The sequence below is a fragment of the Lipotes vexillifer genome, unplaced genomic scaffold (assembly GCF_000442215.2).
Source record: "Lipotes vexillifer unplaced genomic scaffold, Lipotes_vexillifer_v1.1 scaffold897, whole genome shotgun sequence".
NCBI classification, from domain to species: Eukaryota; Metazoa; Chordata; class Mammalia; order Artiodactyla; family Lipotidae; genus Lipotes; species Lipotes vexillifer.
The window spans coordinates 289,428-311,358 of record NW_006785587.1 but is presented as its reverse complement, the minus strand read 5'-3'; the positions used below and the strand labels follow the sequence as shown (position 1 = coordinate 311,358).

Below are 21,931 nucleotides of genomic sequence, written 5' to 3'. Positions count from 1 at the left end.
TTGGGAAATGTAGAAAAGGAGAAAATAACTATCACCCATAATGCTGTTACCCAGAGATTCGTACTCCTAATAATTCACCATATTTCTTGCCAGATTTTTTTCCCTGAGTTTTTATATATCATTGAGATCATAATGTGCATATAATTCTATAACTTGGGTTTTCTACCATTTTGTTATAAGAATTCCCCCTTGTTGTCCAAAAGCCCCTGATTCCTAAAGTGTGTTGGTGAGTGGTTGCGAGGGGCATGTTCTGGCTGGGCAGGAGTGTCATTGCATTGTCCATAAAAGCAGGTCTGGTCAGTGCAGAGGACACAACCAGCAGGAAAGAATGGCGCATTTAACCTGCTCAGGAGAACAGGCTGCTCTAAGGACATGGGATGGGGTGATGCCTGTTTATGACGAATCATATATTCTCGAACAGAAGCCTGGTCTGATTTTTACTTGTAAATATAGTAACCCTAATTAATTGTATTTAATTGGAAGCAACAAAACTGCCTTTTCTTGAAAGTCTCTTCTCCCTTTGTTTTGCCCCTAATTCAAGCGATCTTCCTTCAAGTCAGTCTGAAGTAATTGATTGGCAAGGAGATAACAAATTTTCTTTTCATTTTTCTTTTTTTTTTAAAAAAAAACCTTTTTACTTTATACTGGAGTATAGTTGATTAACAATGTTGTGTTAGTTTCAGGTGTACAACAAAGTGATTCAGTTATACATATACGTGTGTCTATTCTTTTTCAAATTCTTTTCCCATTTAGGTTGTTACATAATATGAGCAGAGTTCCCTGTGCTATACAGTAGGTCCTTGTTGGTTATCCATTTTAAATATATTAGTGTGTACACGTCAATCCCACACTCCCTAACTATCTCTTCCCCTGCTCCCTGATCCCCATAACCATAAGTTTGTTCTCTAAGTCTGTGAGATGTTTCTGTTTTATATAAGTTCATTTGTATCATTTCTTTTTAGATTCCGCGTTGATATCATATAGTATTTCTCTTTCTCTGTCTGACTTACTTCACTCAGTATGACAGTCTATTTTCATTTTTCAATTTTTAAAAATTATTTTTAATTGTGGTAAAATACAACATACATAAAACTTACCTACCATCTTAACCATTTTTAAGTGTACAGTTCAGCTGTGTCAAGTACATTCGCATTGCCACGTACAGAACTCTTTTCTTGCAAAACTAAAACTCCATACTCATTAAACAGCTCTCATCTTCCCCACCACCCGCTTCCTCCAGCCCCTGGATACCACTGTTTTACTTCCTGTCTCTATGAATTTGGCTACTCTGAGTACCTTATATAAGTGGAATCATACAACAGTTGTCGTTTGTGACTGGCTTATTTCCTTTAGCCTAATGTCCTCAAGGTTCATCCATGTTGTAACATGAGTCAGAATTTCCTTACTTTTAAAAGCTGAATAACATTTTAGTGTATGCGTATACCACATTTTGTTTATCCATTCACCTGTTGGTAGACACTGGGTTATTTCCACCTTTTGGCTATTGTGAATTTTCATTTCCTATTTTATTTTTTAACTGAAGTATAGTTGACTAATATTAGTTTCAGGTGTATAACATAGTGATTCAATATTTTTATAGATTAGGCTCAATTTAAAGTTATTATAAAATAATTGCTGTATTTCCCTGTGCTGTACAATATATCCTTGTAGCTTACTTCCTACATAGTAGTTTGTACCTCTTAATTCCCATACCCCTATCTTGCTGAATTTTCATCTTTAAATTGAGTGTTTTGCTTCATTTCAGGGCAAGAAGTTACCTTATCACCTTGGAGATGATGCAGAGGAAGGGGACGTTTCCGATGAAGACAGTGCAGATGAAATTGAAGATGAGTGCAAGTTCAAGCTCCACTATGTAAGTTACAGGCTTGGCCATAATTTTTACCCTCTGTGTGCTACAGTAAAAATTGCTGCTGTGTTGGAATCTTCACAGATATGGTGGCTGTAGTGTAAAAAGGATATTTATTGAAAATTACTTTGTGTGCTGGCACAAAGACTCCCAAATGTTTATTGAGTGAGTGAGTCGAGGATTCTTGTGTCCTAGAGTTGGAAGGAACGTTAGTGATTAACCCATCTGACCCTCTCTCCAGGGACAAATTCCCTCCTATTACAGCTTGGTCAAAACTCAAATTGCGGTTGGAAATGTCACTGTCTGATGACATAAATGGGCTTTAAGCCCCGCCATGCTGCCTGTCAAGGCTGGCTCGCAGAACCCAGCTGCAAGTGTGTATGTTTCTCTAGAATGCTCATCCCCTCCCTAAGAGAATGTACCTTGAAGCAGAAGATTTCCAAGCTCTTCCAGACATGGATCTCTTGGCTAAATCTTAAATTTGCCACATTTCAGATAAAATGGCATAGAATAGCTTGCCACCTGCATGATGCTTCAGACCTCTGTCCTAGATCAAGGAGTTGCCTTTGTAGAAAAGCACCATTTAGCCAGGTAATCCAATGGAAATGCAAACCTGGGAGAAATGTAAGGCTTAAAGACGTCCCCCACCCCCCATCACTATGGGGGACTAGGACTTCTTGACTTCCCCCACCTTCTATAACTCACATGATTTCCAGGAACATATGACAATCTGAGAGTAGCACCTGCTCATGTTAATTTGTTATAAGGTTTACAATTTCATTTCTACAGAAAAGTAGTATTCCTCTAGATGTCTGGACAATTATTCTACCCTCTAAAAAAAAGAGAAATATTGTATAAAATCTGCTAATTTACATTATTGCCCTGAATTCAATTACTACATCATTAAAAGAAGTCTACTCTCTTTGAAATAATAGTAACTGTGATGGCTTCCTATAGGTATTAAAGAGAGCTGGTATTATTTTCAAAGAGCGCAAGGGCTTAATGACAGCTGAAGTCTCAGTAGATAGTTCTTTCTTGGCTTTAATGCATTTTAGAAGGGATGAAGTGGAGAAGACTCAGCCTTGAAGTGAAAGGGGAAAATTACCATCTGTATGAATCCATTGCCTTTTAATAGTTTTTATTAGCTCAATTAAATACCACTAATAGGGCTATGGTTACAGAAAATTAATCTCAAGAGATTTACATAAGTGAAAATACAGTTAATATTTTTGTTTCTTTTTTGCTCTTCCAGCTGATTGCTATTTTTATAATTAATTACTTGCTATTATACGTAATTTCATTCTTTCTTTAAGCTTTATTTTATAAGCCAGATTTTTGTCTCTGAATTTCAATATCTTCGCCTCTTGTTTCCCAAAACTCTTGGTTGCCAGCCTCAGAGTAGTCTATCATTTAGAAGAAAGGAGCAGAGAGTCTTGACTAAGTTATGTGTTTAGCGAATGAAGTTTTTAGTGAAAATGAGTGGTGGAAATTTAGCTATTGATACTATCACAATAGTCATTTGTTGCTCTGAGTAAAACCCAAGTTATTCTAGTTTCTAAATCCACCCAGTAATATAAAATTTCTTCTGACATCAGTGAGCCTCCTAACTTTCTAAGTTAAATATCTACAATTATAAAAGAGAATTAGGTATAGTTTTATGGAAACAAACCAATAAATTCACCTGTGAAAATATCCAACTGGGTTCCTCTCAATCTTCAAAGTCTCTTGGTTGATGTCTAGGAACCCATATAGGTCGAGAGTTTAGAATGTGATTCCATAAATATAGCCATGATCTTTCATTTGGATTCTTTGATTTGGGCCTAAGTGAAAGTGGAGAGCACCTTACCTGTAATGTTTTACAGGTGTCTCTTTGTTAGACTTTAGGAGAGAAAATATATAAAGAAATCAACATTCTAGTGGAAATATATAAGGTTTTTACTCATCTTTTTCAAATCTTTTTTTGTCTATTTTTGAGCTCTTCTGAGAAAAGGCAGTGCTGTATTTAGAAAGCCAAAGTGTTATCCCGTAATCAGTCAACTTCTAGTTCTGTTGTCAGCAGAGGGCTCAGATGCCTTATCTGACTGTTGAATGTAAATTGTCTGATCTAAATCGAGTGTCTGATCATATTTCTGCAAAGGCGGATGCACTGTGCATAGTTTGTATGAAACCAATAATTACCTTAGAGGAAGTTCTTAACCTCAGTTTTAAGTTAACAGAATGTGGTTAGATTTATAAGTTATATCTGAATTATTGCAATAAATAAAGATTTTCAGCTTAGCATTCGTGAACACTGGAATGCTAGCTGTCATGTGGCTTATGCAAGATTCATTGGCACATTCAAAAGATTTTTATGGAGGAACTCCTGTTGGAGATGCACCAACATGCTGTAGGTGTTGGGGCATATATCAGTAAACAAAACAGACAAAAATCTTTGCCTTCGTGGAGTCTCTACACTGGTGGGAGAAGAGAGGATAGACAATAAGTAACGTGTAGTGTACTAGGCAGTGGTAAGCGCTAAAGGGAAAAAGGGAGGGAAGAAGTGTAGAAAGTGTGTGTGTAAAGGGTCTGTTGACATTTTAGATGGGATGGCCAGGAAAGGTCTCACAGAGAAGGTAACACGTGAGCAAAGACCGGAAAGAGGCGAGGTTAGCCATGCTCATATCTGGGGTGGGGTGGGGTGGGGGGTTGTTCCAGGCAGAGGGAACAGCAGGTGCAGAGGTCAGAAGCAGGATCTGTGGCTCACCCAGCTTTACCCGGACGTTAGAACAGAGAAGGAGGCAGGACCCTCACGCTGGCCTTCTCACTCCTCCTAGTCTACCATCTAGCTAAGGGATTCAAACCGCACCGAAAGCTTTTGCTCTTTTAAGAAATGCTTTCTTTTGAATTAATTGAATCCTTTAAGCTTCTACCTCATTAATTTGAGGCTTCAGCCATAGAGAAAATCTGGCTCATACTGTAATAAGCCGTAGGTAAAGCCGGTGTGTTCAGTGACCCAAGAATCACACAGCTCAAAGACTCCGGGGACAGCTTCCTTTCAACCACAGCACAGTAATCTAACAGATTTGATTCAGTGGGCTCAGCTCACCATTATTCATTTTTATGGGGTCCTCTAATGTCAGTGTGCCTTACAGACTTTCCACCCCCATGGTTCAACCTCACTGATTATTTGCCTCTTCTGCTGAGCTATTCAGTAGCTTTTTCCTTGCACTCTCTGAATCTGGGTTCAGCCAGCTTCTTAGGCACAAGTATCAAGCTGTCTGTCTCCTACATGAAGCTCATCCCGTGAACACCAAGCCTTCCAACAAGTTTAAACAAGCCCTAGTAGAGTAAGAGGTAACCACTTTTTGTGTTATGTTAGTATCCTAAAACCATTATTCACTCTGCATGTCTCACACTAAATACTTTAATAGTTTCCTCCCTCCCTACTACCTTAGATTAACCTAAGTTATTCATTTTATGATTTGAGCCATTTTAAGGACGATTATGAATCTTGTTGGTTTAAGACTTGTCAGCACTCATGGAAAGGATGAGTTACCTACCTCATGATGTTGTGAGATCCTGTTCCTCGGTAAACACCCACGTGCCAGGCATGCTGTTGCATCCTGGTGACAAGGGGTGAGGAGTGGAAGGTGAGCTGAAGATTCCAGTTGTTTTCTAGTATATGATACAGTTTCTTCCTCCCTGCCCTGCCAGAGAGTTAAGGTAATGAACATTTAAGGTCTAATGTACTGTATGTATTATTGATATGTGTATGTACATACTTCCCTTATATTTCAAAGTTATTATCGTCTGAGAATTATTGCCAAGAACTCAACTATCCCTGTTGTTTTTTTAAATTAATTTTTATTGGAGTGTAGTTGATTTACAGTGTTGTGTCTGTTTCTGCTGTATAACAAGGTGAATCAGCTATACATATACATATATCCACTCTTTTTTAGATTCTTTTCCCATATAGGTCATCACAGACTATTGAGTAGAGTTCCCTGTGCCATACAGTAGGTTCTTACTAGTTATCAGTTTTGTATATAGTAGTGTGTCTATGTCAATCCCAATCTCCTAATTTATCCCTCCCTCTTTCCCCCTTGGTAACCATAAGTTTGTTTTCTACAACTATTTCTTGTTGGTAATATGTCTTTCCTTTCTATTCTAGCTGTTCTGTGACTTCACTATTAAATGACTAGGAGTAGGTTTCTTTTTCTTAGCACTCCATATTCACTTCCTACTGGAGAACTCATGTTTTCTTTCATTCTAGAAAATTCTCAACAGTTTTGTTCTTTAAATGTGTTTTTATGCCATTTCATCAGTCTTCTTTTTCTGGAAGTACTATTAGATTTAGGTTAGAATGTTAGTTTATTTTCTGTATCTCTTAATTCTTTAATGTCTTCTTTTTTTTCGGTACGTGGGCCTCTCACTGTTGTGGCCTCTCCCGTTGTGGAGCACAGGCTCTGGACGTGCAGGCTCAGCGGCCATGGCTCACGGGTCCAGCCTCGCCGAGGCATGTGGGATCCTCCCGGACCGGGACACGAACCCGTGTCCCCTGCATCGGCAGGCGGACTCTGAACCACTGTGCCACTAGGGAAGCCCTAATCTTTTCTTTATGTCTCTGCTGATTCTGGGTACTATATATTTACAGTATTATTTTCCAATTCATTAATTATCTCTTTGACTACATCTGGTCTAGAGTTTATCCCAGCTATTCTTTTAATTTCAATGACTATATACTTGATTTACAAAATTTTTATTGTTTTTGTTTTCATAGACACCTGTTCTTATTTTACTGTTTGGCTTCTTAGTTTCTTGTTCTTTTTATGGAGCTATTTCTTTATATCTTTGAGCATCTAAACATACTTATTTCAAAGTGAAAGAGTGAGTTTCCTTTCCATGTGTTGATGTTTTTAGCACTCCATCTTAGCATAAGTTTTTCCACATGGGTTTTAGAATTTTGGGTTGAATATTCAGTTTTGAGTGGAATGTTTTTTCCCCTTCCATTCTCCTTCTTTCTGTATTTAACCTTATCTAGTGGTTTTGGGATTGCTTCTACTTGAACACTAAGCACCCCCACCCCCATGGCACCCACACATATACAAACAGCCCACCTGTGCCCTAGGTTCCTAACCAGACCTTACATTGGTTGAGAGTTCTCTGCCACTAGAGATGTTGAAGATATTACCCATTCAGTCACCAAGCAAACTAGCACTTTGTTTGTCTTCTTATTCTTGCCTCTTCTGATATTAAATTTTGAATCTTCCTCACAGTAGTTTTTTTTTTTCTTTTTAATGTTTCCTATTATAAGCAAGGATCCCATTCCAGCTTTCTTCACCACCTTGGTTTCATGTTGAGAGACCAGCTCTAATCTCCCACAGCATGTGGAGCACTTTTAGTTTCTATTGTACTATAAGATATAAATTCTTGGCCACCTTTGCCCACTGTGAATGTGGAGCTCAGCTACATTTATGATCTGCAGTGATCTTGTTTATTTTATTTCGACCAAGATTATGACTTTTCTCTTTGTTAGTTCTTCTATCATTGCAGCAGTGGGGGACTTTAAAGCATGAATGTACATTGTCATCTATAAACCCACATGTATGTACAGATGCACAAACCCAGACTTACATTCATTTTAGACATTTTTTTTGTTTTTTTCTTAATGTATATGAAGAATGGTTGCTCTAATAACATTTAAAAGTGTATGCTTGGGGGCTTCCCTGGTGGCGCAGTGGTTGAGAGTCCGCCTGCCGATGCAGGGGCCCCGGGTTCGTGCCCCAGTCCAGGAAGATTCCACATGCCGCGGAGCGGCTGGGCCCGTGAGCCATGGCCGCTGAGCCTGCGCGTCCGGAGCCTGTGCTCCGCAACAGGAGAGGCCACAACAGTGAGAGGCCCGCGTACCACAAAAAAATAAAAAGTATGCTTGGGCTTCCTGGGGGCGCAGTGGTTGAGAGTCTGCCTACCGATGCAGGGGACACAGGTTCGTGCCCTGGTCTGGGAAGATCCCACATGCTGCGGAGCGGCTGGGCCCATTAGCCATGGCCGCTGGGCCTGCGCATCTGGAACCTGTGCTCCACAACGGGAGAGGCCACAACAGTGAGAGGCCCGCGTACCGCAAAAACAAAAAGAAGTGTATGCTTAACAGCTCTGAAGAAGCATTACCTTTTGCTATTTTTCTGACATTGTACTATTATTTTTTTTATACCTGAGCTAAAATCAGCTTTTAAATATGAACCACTTGTTGAACCCTTACTAACACCAGCACTATGCTAAGGACTTTATACTTACAGAATTTCATTTTATTCCTATAGCCATGGGGATGGGGTTGAAACTATCATTTCTAATGTTTTACAGATTAGGAAAATGGGGTTGTGATAGATAAAGTAATTAATCTAGTGATTAATTTAGAGGAGGAAAATTATATGGGCCATCCTTGCTCTCAAGCATGATATTTTATATGACCTCTCAGGTTTATGTCTTTTGGGGAGTTCATCTAGCTGGAGAGACACACTTATCACACTGGCAACAAATAATAACAAACTTGACAAATTGTTATGTCATGTGGTATCGACTTAAGAAAATGTGAATTCAGAGGAAAGAGAGCTGAGGGTAGCCTGGAATACCCAGAGTAGCATACTGGGTATGCTGGGTAGCAGTCATCAAACACACCAGTCAACATACTGGGTAGCAGTCATCAAACACACAGGCTTTGGAGCCTAGGTCAAAGCCTGGCTCTGCCACTCTAGACCTCAGTTTCTTTATCCTCATCTTCTAAATGGACATCAAAATAATATGTCAAAATCTTTTTCTGGCTCTCTGACCTGCCTACCACCTTCATAAGTTGCGTTCACACTCCTGGGAAGGGATTGTCCCAGTTGGCTCTGAACTGTGGTAGGAGTGTCCTCTCTTGGCTGACATTGACCTCTAACCTGGAGAAGGAGCAGGTCTACAAACCTAGGGGACTCTCATGACCTTGCACAAATACATTGTGTGACTGGCCATAATATCTTGAGAATCTTGAAGTCATCCATTCTATCTCCTTATCTTCCTGGGGATCTCTACTCTTTAAAAAACTATTACTACATGAAAAAATCTTGAGACAAACAGAAAGAATAAGGGTTCTAAATTCTGCTTCTTACTGGCAGCAACTAAATTAATAGTCTCTATATTATAAGAATAAGCAATTTATTTTTAATTTTTTAATTTTTATTTTATCTTGGAGTACAGTTGATTCACAATGTTGTGTTAGTTTCAGGTGTACTGCAAAGTGATTCATTTCACAGAATTAGAACAAAAATTTTTACAACTTGTATGGAAACGCAGAAGACCCTGAATAGCCAAAGCAATTTTGAGAAAGAAAAACGGAGCTGGAGAAATCAGGCTCCCTGACTTCAGACTATACTACAAAGCTACAGTAATCAAAACAATACGGTATTGGAACAGAAACAGAAATATAGATCAGTGGAACAGGATAGAAAGTCCAGAGATAAACCTATGCACCTATGGTCACCTAATCTATGACAGAGGAGGCAGAATATACAACGGAGGAAAAACAGTCTATTCAATAAGTGGTACTGGGAAAACTGGACAGCTACATGTAAAAGAATGAAATTAGAACACTCCCTAACACCATACACAAAAATAAACTCAAAATGGATTAAAGATCTAAATGTAAGCCTGGGATACTATAAAACTCTTAGAGGAAAACATAGGCAGAACACTCTCTGACATAAATTACCTTAAGATATTTTTTGATCCACCTCCTAGAGTAATGAAAATAAAAGCAAAAATAAACAAATGGGACCTAATTAAACTTAAAAGCTTTTGCACAGCAAAGGAAACCATAAACAAAATGAAAAAATGCACAGAATGGGAGAAAATATTTGCAAATGAATCGACCAACAAGTGATTAATCTCCAAAATATACGAAGAGCTCATGCAGCTCAATATCAAAAAAAACAACCCAATCAAAAATTGGGCCGAAGATCTAGACAGAAGATTGGGCAGAAGATCTAAATGTCTTACTGTATAGCACAGGGAACTATATTCAATATCCTCTGTTAAACCATAATGGAAAATATGAAAAAAGTGTGTATATATCTATATCTATATCTATATATCTATATATCTATATCTATATCTATATATATATCTGAGTCACTTTGCTGTACAGCAGTAATTAACACAACACTGTAATTCAACTATAATTCAATAAAAAATATATTTTAAAAAAATGGGCAGAAGATCTAAACAGACATTTCTCCAAAGAAGACATACAGATGGCCAAAAAGCACATTAAAAGATGTTCAACATCACTAATTATTAGAGAAATGCAAATCAAAACTACAATGAGGTAGGTATCACCTCACACCGGTCAGAATGGCCATCATCAAAAAACCTACAGACAATAAATGCTGGAGAGGGTGTGGAGAAAAGGGAACCCTCCTACACTGTTGCTGAAAATGTAAGTTCATTCAATCATTATGGAGAACAGTATGGAGGTTCCTTAAAAAACTAAAAATAGAGCTACCATATGATTCAATTATACATATACATATATCTATTCTTTTTCAGATTCTTTTCCCTTATAGGTTATTACAGAGTATTGAGTAGAGTTCTCTATGCTATACAGTAGGTCCTTGTAGATTATCTGTTTTATATATAGTAGTGCATATGTGTTAATCTCAACCTCCTAATTTATCCCTCCCCCCTACCTTTGCCCTTTTGTAACCATAAGTTTATTTTCTATGTCTGTGAGTCTGTTTCTGTTTTGTCAGTAAGTTCATTTGTGTCATTTTTTTAGATTCCACACATAAGTGGTGTAAAATATTTGCCTTTCTCTGACTTCACTTAGTATGATAATCTCTAGGTCCACCCATGTTGCTGCAAATGGCATTATTTTGTTCTTTTTTATGGCTGAGTAATATTCTATTATATATGTACCACATCTTCTTTATCCATTCCTCTGTTGATGGACATTTAGGTTGCTTCCATGTCTTGGCTATTGTAAATAGTGCTGCTATGAACATTGAGGTGCATGTATCTTTTCAAATTATAGTTTTCTCTGGATATGTGTCCAGGAGTGGGATTGCTGGATCATATGGTAGCTCTATTTTTAGTTTTTAAAGGAACCTCCATATCATTCTCCATAGTGGCTGTACCAATTTACATTCCCATCAACAGTGTAGGACAGTTACCTTTTCTCCACACCCTCTCCAGCATTTATTGTCTGTAGATTTTTTGATGATGGCCATTCTGACCGGTGTGAGGTGATACCTCATTGTAGTTTTGATTTGCATTTCTCTAATAATTAGTGATGTTGAACATCTTTTAATGTGCTTTTTGGCCATCTGTATGTCTTCTTTGGAGAAATGTCTGTTTAGATCTTCTGCCCATTTTTTTAAAATATATTTTTTATTGAATTATAGTTGAATTAGTGTTGTGTTAATTACTGCTGTACAGCAAAGTGACTCAGTTGTACATATATATATATATATATATATATATATACACACAGTTTTTTCATATTTTCCATTATGGTTTATCAGAGGATATTGAATATAGTTCCCTGTGCTATACAGTAAGACATTTTTGTTTATTCTGTATATTCCAGTTTGCATCTGCTAGTCCCAAACTCCCAGTCCAGCCCTCTCCCACCCCCCTCCCCCTTGGCAACCACCAGTCTGTTCTCTGTGTTCCTGATTCTGCTTCTGTTTCATATGTGTCATATTTTATGAGTGATATCATATGGTATTTGTCTTTCTCTTTCTGACTTACTTCACTTAGTATGATAATCTCTAGTTGCATCCATGTTGCTGCAAATGGCATTATTTCATTCTTTTTTATGCCTGAGTAGTATTTCACTGTATATATGTACCATATCTTCTTTATCCATTCATCTGTCAATGGACATTTAGGTTGTTTCCATGTCTTGGCTATTGTGAATAGTGCTTCTATGAACATAAGGGTCCATGTATCTTTTTGAATTATAGTTTTGTCTGGAGTGGGATTGCTGGATTATGTGGTAATTGTATTTTTAGTTTTCAGAGCAACCTCCATACCATTTTCCACAGTGCTTCTGTCCCTTTTTTGATTGAGGTGTTTGTTTTTTTGATACTGAGCTGCATTAGCTGTTTGTATATTTTGGAGATTAATCTCTTGTCAGTTGCATCATTTGCAAATATTTTCTCCCATTCTGAAACTAATATAATATAATATTTTAAATCAACTGTACTTCAGTTTTACAAAAAGGAATAGTGACTTCTCCTGGTTGGAAATATAAGCCATTCTCATCCTCTGCCATAGTTGTACAAATTTGACTTATTATGTAGTAAAGGAATGAAATCATTATTTAACTGAAAAAAACAAAGGAAAATGATTGTCATAAGGGTTAAGTTAAGTTCATACTCTGTAAAGAACTCAGAACAATGCCTGGCACATAATTTGTAGTCAGTAAATGTTAGATACGATCTGTAAGAAGAATAGCAGCTGCAGCATGATTATCGCTAATTTAAGTCCTGAGCTGGTCCTTGAGCAGAAGAAGGTGTTTTAAGGGTGCTAAAGGAGCAGGCAGGAGACAGGAGAGCACAGGAGTAAATGCACAGCCTCGGATGGCTGGGAAGCAGCTGCTCTTCAGCCCAAGACACTCAAGTGGCCAGCTTGGAGAGCTCTAAGGCACTCACAAAGGGCAGCTAATATATTATCCTTCCTGTCTGCAACTCTAACCCAGAGGGGGAAAAAAGACATTTTGGGACAGTGAGATATTCCAGTGTTTTGTTTTTCCTTTTTAAAGCAAAGGCCCCAACTGTGGCTGCACATTGGAATGACAGGGGAGCTTTCAAAAATCCCAATGCCCTGGTCCTCACCCAGAGACCCCATGTAATTGGTCTGGGGTGGGGCCTGGAATTTTGCCACATGCCCCTGGTGATCTCAGTGTGCAGCCCAGGTAGAGCACCACTCTGCATGGTGGTAGAGAGAGTCCCTCATTAAGGGGCAGCCCCTCCAACCCACTCCCTCCCCTTTCCTGCTGCTTCCCAGCGTGGAAGTGGTCAGCCATCTCTGTTTCCAGTGATCCTTTCATTTCACGCTGGAGACAAAACAAGAATGTGTTTTGTCTTTGACTTATTTATTTGTGGTTGATATTCCTAGATCATATTTGCTTCTCAGAAATGGGAATTAGGAAGCCTTTGCGGCTCAGGTGGAAACTACTCCAGACCATATTGAAGGGCTGCTGTCCCCTCCCCCCAACTCCAGCTGCAGTATCCTCCCTCTCCCACCACTCAGGGAACAAAAGAGCAAGATACTTATGGCTTTCAATTGTGGTCCCTGCTGCAGCTGCACGGTGGCTGACTCTTGCCAGGTTAAGTGTGTCTCAGCTTTTTTTCAGTAGTGCTATTGGGTTCCAGGGCCGAACGATAATATATTAATGAAAGCTCAGCCACACATTTATTTATTCTTGTGCTGTAAATCACAAGGAAGAAAAAGATCAACAGGCAGAAATATCGTTCCTTCAGCAACTCCCAGTGTTGAGAGGATGTAAAGTGAATAATTATAGCCTTTGTGTTAAGCATTCATTATTTCACCAGCACCAGTCGGTCTGGCTTTGTATCTTTAGCCTTGTTTTGCTGCCGCTGAAAGTGTTTGGGCATAGCTGCCACGGTTCATTTCCTCACTGTCTCTGACTCCTCATGTGGCCCTAAGCCAGGCAAGGAAACTGATGCTTACTTATTTGGGGCATTTGTGCAACACACCAGGCATGCTAGGTGCTCTTACACACTTTCTCGTTTGGATCTTTCAACACACGTGCTCCCTACCAGGCTCTGGGTCACTTGATGAAACGTGTTGGGAGTTTGAGACCTGGACTTCCTTTCTCGGATTCACTTCTTTTTTAAAGAAATTTATTTATTTATTTATTTATTTATTTATGGCTGCATGGCACGTGGGATCTTAGTTGCCCGACCAGGGATCAAACCCTTGCCCCCAGCATTGGAAGCGTGGAGTCTTACCCACTGGACCACCAGGGAAGTCCCTCTTGGATTCACTTCTGACCTTAAGTGAAACCTACTGTTGTATATTTTTCTACAGAGGGATTGTGATGCTTTATTTCCCAGATGTCCTGTAGGAATAAAGATTATTTAAAATATGATTAACTTGACTTAGGAATTTATCTTTTTCTGTAACAGTAGAAAAGGGATGACTGCAGCACTGTATGGTGAAGTGGACACAGAATTTTGAATTGGAAGTCTTAGGTCCCACCTCAGCCACTTCATAGGCATGTGTGTTTGGACAAGGTGTTGAACCTTTCTGCCTCTGCATCATTATGAGTAAAATTTGGCTAGTCTTTTTTTTTTTTTAACTTTTAATTTTATATTGGAGTATAGGTGATTAACAATGTTGTATTAGTTTCAGGTGTACAGTAAAGTGATTCAGTTATACATATGCATGTATCCATTCTTTTTCAAATTCTTTTCCCATTTAAGTTGTTACATAACATTGAGCAGAGTTCCCTGTGCTATACAGTAGGTCCTTGTTGGTTATCCATTTTATTTTATTTCTTCAATTTTCTCTATAGTTTATTAATAAGTAAAAAGAAATTTTTTTTTTTTTTAAAAAAGAGAAGCATCATAATTTGGCTAGTCTTACTGCCTTAAAGGGTCTTGGGTGGTTCAAAGTGTTGTTACACGACAGTGCTTTGTAAGCCTTAGCACAACATATAAAGTCTTAGTGGCTTTTTCTGTGTTTCCTGGTGCTCTTTTCTCCATGTTCATATAGGTTACTAGTTCTCATAGATACTGCTTTGCTCAAGTTTTGCTCATGTTGGAATGCTTTTACCCTACTCTTTGCCAGATTATCAACTCTTATTCATACAGCCCATTGTAGAAGGTTGATTTGTGGCCAGCGAAAGATATGTCCAAGTCCTACCATCTGGTACCTATGAGTTTGACCTTATTTGGAAAAAGACTCTTTGTAGATGTAATTAGGTTAAGAATCTTGAGATAAGATCATTCTGGATTAACCAGGTGAGCCTTAAAAATCCAATGACAAGTGCTCTTATTTTGTGGGAGCAGCTCATCCTTTATTAATGTTAGGAGTGGGGACAGCAGGAGAAGGCCATGCAAGGACAGGCAGAGACAAGAGTTATGTTGCCACAAGCCAAGGAGTGCTTGGTGCCACCATAAACTGGAAGAAGCAAGGAAAGGTTTTTCCCTGAGAGCCTTGGGGAGGCTGAATGTAGCACTGACAGCAGCTTGACTTTGTACTTCTGGCCTCTAGAACTGTGAAAACATAAATAGCTCTTCATTTTAAGCTACCAGGTTTGTGGTAACTTATTGTAGCAGCCACAGGAACCTAATACATGCCTCTTTTAAGGCTCAGCTCAAGCGTCCTCTGATCTTGGAAGTCTCTCCTGCGTTCCCAAGGCTGGGCGAGGTGCCCCTCCTCTGTGTGCCGATCTGTCACCCTACATGCACCTGTTGTGTAATTATGCACTGATGTGTCTCTCTCCTCTGTGACACTGAGAGTTCTATGAAAGTGGGGTTGTACCTTATCAATGTTTTCACCTTGCATATAACAGCTCAATATATATTTGTTTTATGAAGAATGCTCTCAAACTCTCTCTCAACTGTATTAACTCCCCCACCAGGACTTTGGTCTTAGTGCTCGTAGTGGGAACCAGTGCATCTGGCTTTTCTTTTTTGTTTTTTCGAATTTTTGAATTTTATTTATTTTTTTATATAGCAAGTTCTCATTAGTTATCCATTTTATACATATTAGTGTATATATGTCAATCCCAATCTCCCAGTTCATCACACACACACCTCAGCCGCTTTCCCCCCTTGGTGTCCTTACGTTTGTTCTCTATATCAGTGTCTCAATTTCTGCCCTGCAAACTGGTTCATCTGTACCATTTTTTTAGGTTCCACATATATGCATTAATACACAATATTTGTTTTTCTCTTTCTGACTTACTTCACTCTGTATGACAGTCTCTAGATCATCCACATCTCTACAAATGACCCAATTTTGTTCCTTTTTATGGCTGAGTAATATTCCATTGTATATATATGTACCACATCTTCTTTATCCAGTCATCTGTCAATAGGCATTTAGGTTGCTTCCATGACCTGGCTATTGTAAATAGTGCTGCAGTGAACATTGGGGTGCATGTGTCTTTCTGAATTATGGTTTTCTCTGGGTATATGCCCAGTAGTGGGATTGCTGGGTCACATGGTAATTCTATTTTTAGTTTTTTAAGGAACCTCCATAGTGTTCTCCATAGTGGCTGTATCAATTTACATTCCCACCAACAGTGCAAGAGGGTTCCCTTTTCTCCACACCTCTCCAGCATTTGTTGTTTGTAGGTTTTCTGATGATGCCCATTCTAATTGGTGTGAGGTGATACCTCATTGTAGTTTTGATTTGCATTTCTCTAATAATTAGTGATGTTGAGCAGCTTTTCATGTGTTTCTTGGCCATCTGTATGTCTTCTTTGGAGAAATGTCTATTTAGGTCTTCTGCCCATTTTTGGATTGGATTGTTTGTTTTTTTACTATTGAGCTGCTTGAAGTGTTTATATATTTTGGAGATTAATCCTTTGTTGATTTGTTTGCAAATATTTTATCCCATTCTGAGGGTTGTCCTTTCATCTTGCTTGTAGTTTCCTTTGCTTTGCAAAAGCTTTGAAGTTTCATTAGGTCCCATTTGTATATTTTTGTTTTTATTTCCATTACTCTAGGAGGTGGATCAAAAAAGATCTTGCTGTGATTTATGTCAAAGAGTAGTCTTTCTGTGTCTTCCTTTGAGAGTTTTACAGTGTCTTATCTTACATTTAGGCCTCTAATCCATTTTGAGTTTATTTTTGTGTATGGTGTTAGGGAGTGTTCTAATTTCATTCTTTTACATGTAGCTGTCAAGTTTTCCCAGCACCACTTATACAGTGGAGAAAAGACAGTCTCTTAAATATTTTTGCCTCCTTTGTCATAGATTAGTTGACCACAGGTGTGTGGGTTTATCTCTGGGCTTTCTATCCTGTTCCATTGATCTATATTTCTGTTTTTGTGCCAGTACCATATTGTCTTGATTACTTTAGCTTTGTAGTAGAGTCTGAAGTCAGGGAGTCTGATTCCTCCAGCTCCGTTTTTTTCCCTCAAGACTGCTTTGGCTATTCGGGGTCTTTTGTGTCTCCATACAAATTTTAAGATTTTTTGCTCTAGTTGTATAAAAAAATGCCATTGGTAATTTGATAGGGATTGCACTGAACCTGTAGATTGCTTTGGGTAGTATAATTGTTTTCACAATATTGATGCTTCCAATCCAAGAACATGGTATATCTCTCCATCTGTTTGTATCATCATTAATTTCTTTCATCAGTGTATTATAGTTTTCTGCATACAGGTCTGTTGTCTCCCTAGGGAGGTTTATTCCTAGGTATTTTATTCTTTTTGTTGCAATGGTAAATGGGAGTGTTTCCTTAACTTTTCTTTCAGATTTTTCATCATTAGTGTATAGGAATGCAAGAGATTTCTGTGCATTAATTTTTTATCCTGCTACTTTACGAAATTCATTGATTAGCTCTAGTAGTTTTCTGGTGGCATCTTTAGGATTCTCTATGTATAGTGTCATGGCATCGGCAAAAACTGACACTTTTACTGCTTCTTTTCCAATTTGTATTCCTTTTATTTCTTTTTCTTCTCTGATTGCCATGGCTAGGACTTCCAAAATTATCTTAAATAAGACAGGTGAGAGTGGACATCCTTGTCTTCTTCCTGATCTTAGAGGAAATGCTTTCAGTTTTTCACGGTTAAGAATGATGTTTGCTGTGGGTTTGTCATATATGGCCTTTAATGTGTTCAGGTAAGTTTGCTCTGTGCCCACTTTCTGGATAGTTTTTATCATAAATAGGTGTTGAATTTTGTCAAAAGCTTTTTCTGCATCTATTGAGATGATCATATGGTTTTTATTCTTCAATTTGTTAATATGGTGTATCACTTTGCTTGATTTGCTTATATTGAAGAATCCTTGCATCCCTGGGGTAAATCCCACTTAATCACGGTGTATGACCCTTTTAACATGTTGTTGGGTTCTGTTTGCTAGTATTTTGTTGAGGATTTCTGCATCTATGTTAATCAGTGATATTGGTCTGTAATTTTCTTTTTTTGTAGTATCTTTGTCTTGTTTTCGTATCAGGGTGATGGTGGCCTCATAGAATGAGTTTGGGAGTGTTCCTTCCTCTGCAATTTTTTGGAGGAGTTTGAGAAGGATGGGTGTTAGCTCTTCTCTAAATGTTTGATAGAATTCCCCTGTGACGCCATCTGGTCCTGGACTTTTGTTTGTTGGAAGATTTTTAATCACAGTTTCAATTTCATTACTTGTGATTGGTGTGTTTATATTTTTTGTTTCTTCCTGGTTCAGCCTTGGAATGTTATACCTTTCTAAGAATTTGTCCATTTCTTCGAGGTTGTCCATTTTTTTCCCATAAAGTTGCTGGTGGTAGTCTCCTAGGATGCTTTGTATTTCTGCCGTGTCTGTTGTAACTTCTCCTTTTTCATTTCTAATTTTATTGATTTGAGTCCACTCCCTCTTTTCTTGATGAGTCTAGCTAATGGTTTATCAATTTTGTTTATCTTCTCAAAGAACCAACTTTTAGTTTTATTGATCTTTGCTCTTGTTTTCTTTGTTTCTATTTCATTTTTTTCTGCTCTGATCTTTATGATTTTTTTCCTTCGGCTAACTTGGGGTTTTGTTTGTTCTTCTTTCTCTAATTCCTTTAGGTGTAAGGTTAGATTGTTTATTTGAGGTTTTTCTTGTTTCTTGAGGTAGGCTTGTATTGCTATAAACTTCCCTCTTAGAACTGCGTTTGCTGCATCCCATAGGTTTTGGATCGTTGTGTTTTCATTGTCATTTATCTCTAGGTATTTTTTGATTTCCTCGTTGATTTCTTCAGTGATCTCTTGGTTATCTAGTAACATATTTTTTAGCCTCTATGTGTTAGTGTTTTTTACGTTTTTTCCCTGTAATTGATATCTAGTCTCATAGTGTTGTGGTCAGAAAAGATGCTTGATAAGATTTCAGTTTTCTTAAATTTACTGAGGGTTGATTTGAGACCCAAGATGGGATCTATCCTGGAGAATGTTCCATGCGCACTTGAGAAGAAAGTGTAATCTGTTTTTGGATGGAATGTCTTAGAAATATCAATTAAATCTATCTGGTCTATTGTGTCATTTAAAGCTTGTGTTTCCTTATTAATTTTCTGTTTGGATGATCTGTCCATTGGTGTAAGTGAGGTGTTAAAGTCCCTCACTCTTATTGTGTTACTGTTGATTTCCTCTCTTATAGCTGCTAGTAGTTGCCTTATGTATTGAGCTGCTCCTATGTTGGGTGCATATATATTTATAATTGTTATATCTTCTTCTTGGATTGATCCCTTGATCATTATGTAGTGTCCTTCCTTGTCTCTTGTAACATTCTTTATTTATTTATTTTTTTATTTTTTTTTTTTCCTTGCGTTATGTGGGCCTCTCACTGTTGTGGCCTCTCCCATTTGCGGAGCACAGGCTCCGGACGCACAGGCTCAGCGGCCATGGCTCACGGGCCCAGCCGCTCCGCGGCATGTGGGATCCTCCCGAAACGGGGCACGAACCCGCGTCTCCTGCATCGGCAGGCGGACTCTCAAGCACTGCGCCACCAGGGAAGCCCACATTCTTTATTTTAAAGTCTATTTTATCTGATATGAGTATTGCTACTCCAGCTTTCTTTTGATTTCCATTTGCATGGAATATCTTTTTTCATCCCATCATTTTCAGTCTGTATGTGTCCCTAGGTATGAAGTGGGTCTCTTGTAGACAGCATATATATGGGTCTTGTTTTTGTATCCATTCAGCAAGCCTGTGTCTTTTGGTTGGAGCATTTAGTACATTCACGTTTAAGGTAATTATTGATATGTATGTTCCTGTTACCATTTTCTTAATTGTTTTGGGTTTGTTTTTGTAGATCCTTTTCTTCTCTTGTGTTTCCCACTTAGAGAAATTCCTTTAGCATTTGTTGTAGAGCTGGTTTGGTGGTGCTGAATTCTGTTAGCTTTTGCTTGTCTGTAAAGCTTTTAATTTCTCTATCAAATCTGAATGACATCCTTGCCAGCTAGAGTAATCCTGGTGGTAGGTTCTTCCCTTTCATCACTTTAAATATGTCATGCCACTCCCTTCTGGCTTGTAGACTTTCTGCTCAGAAATCAACCTTATGTGAGTTCCCTTGTATGTTATTAATTGTTTTTCCCTTGTTGCTTTCAACAATTTTTCTTTGTCTGTAAGTTTTGCCAGTTTGATTACTGTGTGTCTCACTGTGTTTCTCCTTGGGTTTATCCTTTATGGGTCTCTCTGGACTTCCTGGACTTGGGTGTCTATTTCCTTTCCCGTGTTGGGAAATTTTCAACTATAATCTTTTCACATATTTTCTCAGGTCCTTTCTCTCTCTCTTCTCCTCCTGGGACCCCTATAATGCGAATGTTGTTGCGTTTAATATTGTCCCAGAGGTCTCTTAGGCTGTCTTCATTTCTTTTCATTCTTTTTTCTTTATTCTTTTCCACAGCAGTGAGTTCCACCATTCTGTCTTCCAGGTCACTTATCTGGTCTTCTGCCTCAGTTATTCTGCTATTGGTTCCTTCTAGTGTATTTTTCTTTCAGTTATTATATTGTTCATCTCTGTTTGTTTTTTCTTTAATTATTCTAGGTCTTTGGTAAACATTTCTTTCATCTTCTCAATCTTTGTCTCCATTCTTTTTCCGAGGTCCTGGATTATCTTCACTATCATTATTCTGAATTCTTTTTCTAGAAGTTTACCTATCTCCACTTCATTTAGTTGTTTTTCTGGGGTTTTATCATGTTCCTTCATCTGGTACATAGCCCTCTGTCTTTTCATCTTGTCTGTCTTTCTGTGAATGTGGTTTTTGTTCCCCAGGCTGCAGGGTTGTAGTTCTTCTTGCTTCTACTCTCTGCCCTCTGGTGGATGAGGCTATCTATGAGGCTTGTGAAAGTTTCCTGATGGGAGGGACTGGTGGAGGGTAGAGCTGACTGTTGCTCTGGTGGGCAGAGCTCAGTAAAACTTTAATCCACTTGTCTGCTGAGGCTGGGGCTGGGTTCCCTCCCTGTTGGTTGTTTGGCCTGAGGCCACCCAATGCTGGAGCCTACGTGGGCGCTTTGGTGGGGCTAATGGTGGACTCTGGGAGGGCTCCCACCAAGGAGTATTTCCCAGAACTTCTTCTGCCAGTGTCCTGTCTGCACGGTGAGACACAGCCACCCCCTGCTTCTGCAGGAGACCCTCCAACACTAGCAGGTAGGTCTGGTTCAGTGTCCTATGGGGTCACTGCTCCTTCCACTGGGTCCTGATACGCACACTACTTTGTGTGTGCCCTCCAAGAGTGGAGTCTCTGTTTCCCCCAGTCCTGTCGAAGTCCTGCAATCAAATCCTGCTAGCCTTCAAAGTCTGATTCTCTAAGAATTCCTCCTCTTGTTGCTGGACCGCCGGGTTATGAAGCCTTACGTGGGGCTCAGAACCTTAACTCCAGTGGTTGGACTTCTGTGATATAAGTGTTCTCCAGTTTATGAGTCACCCACCCAGCAGTTATAGGAGTTGATTTTATTGTGACTGAGCCCCTCCTACCATCTCATTGTGCCTTCTCCTTTGTCTTTGGATGTGGAGTATCTTTTTTGGTGAGTTCCAGTGTCTTCTTGTCAATGATTTTTCAGCAGTTAATTGTGTTTCCGGTGCTCTCTGCTCTCGCAAGAGGGAGTGAGAGCACGTCCTTCTACTCCGCCATCTTGAACCAATCCTCGCATCTGGCTTTTCATTTGTAAGGTATCTTTTCTCTTTCTGTATATGCTGCCTGGTTACTGTTATTTCTGAAATGCAACTCAGGCACTTTCTACACCCAGACTCTCAGCGACTCCACACCTCTTTTTTTTTTTTCTTGCGTTATGCGGGCCTCTCACTGTCGTGGCCTCTCCCATTTGCGGAGCACAGGCTCCGGACGCGCAGGCCCAGCGGCCATGGCTCACGGGCCCAGCCGCTCCGCGGCATGTGGGATCC

The 21,931-nt window shown here is 39.0% G+C and overlaps 1 protein-coding gene across 1 annotated transcript in view; it reads left to right on the top strand.

Moving 5' to 3' along the window:
• PLCH1 (phospholipase C eta 1) overlaps positions 1–21,931 on the top strand; it is a 110,578-nt gene that overhangs the window by 47,995 nt on the left and 40,652 nt on the right. Inside the window, 1 exon segment of the mRNA XM_007457643.1 lies at positions 1,766–1,873. Coding sequence (XP_007457705.1) covers positions 1,766–1,873 — 108 coding nt within the window.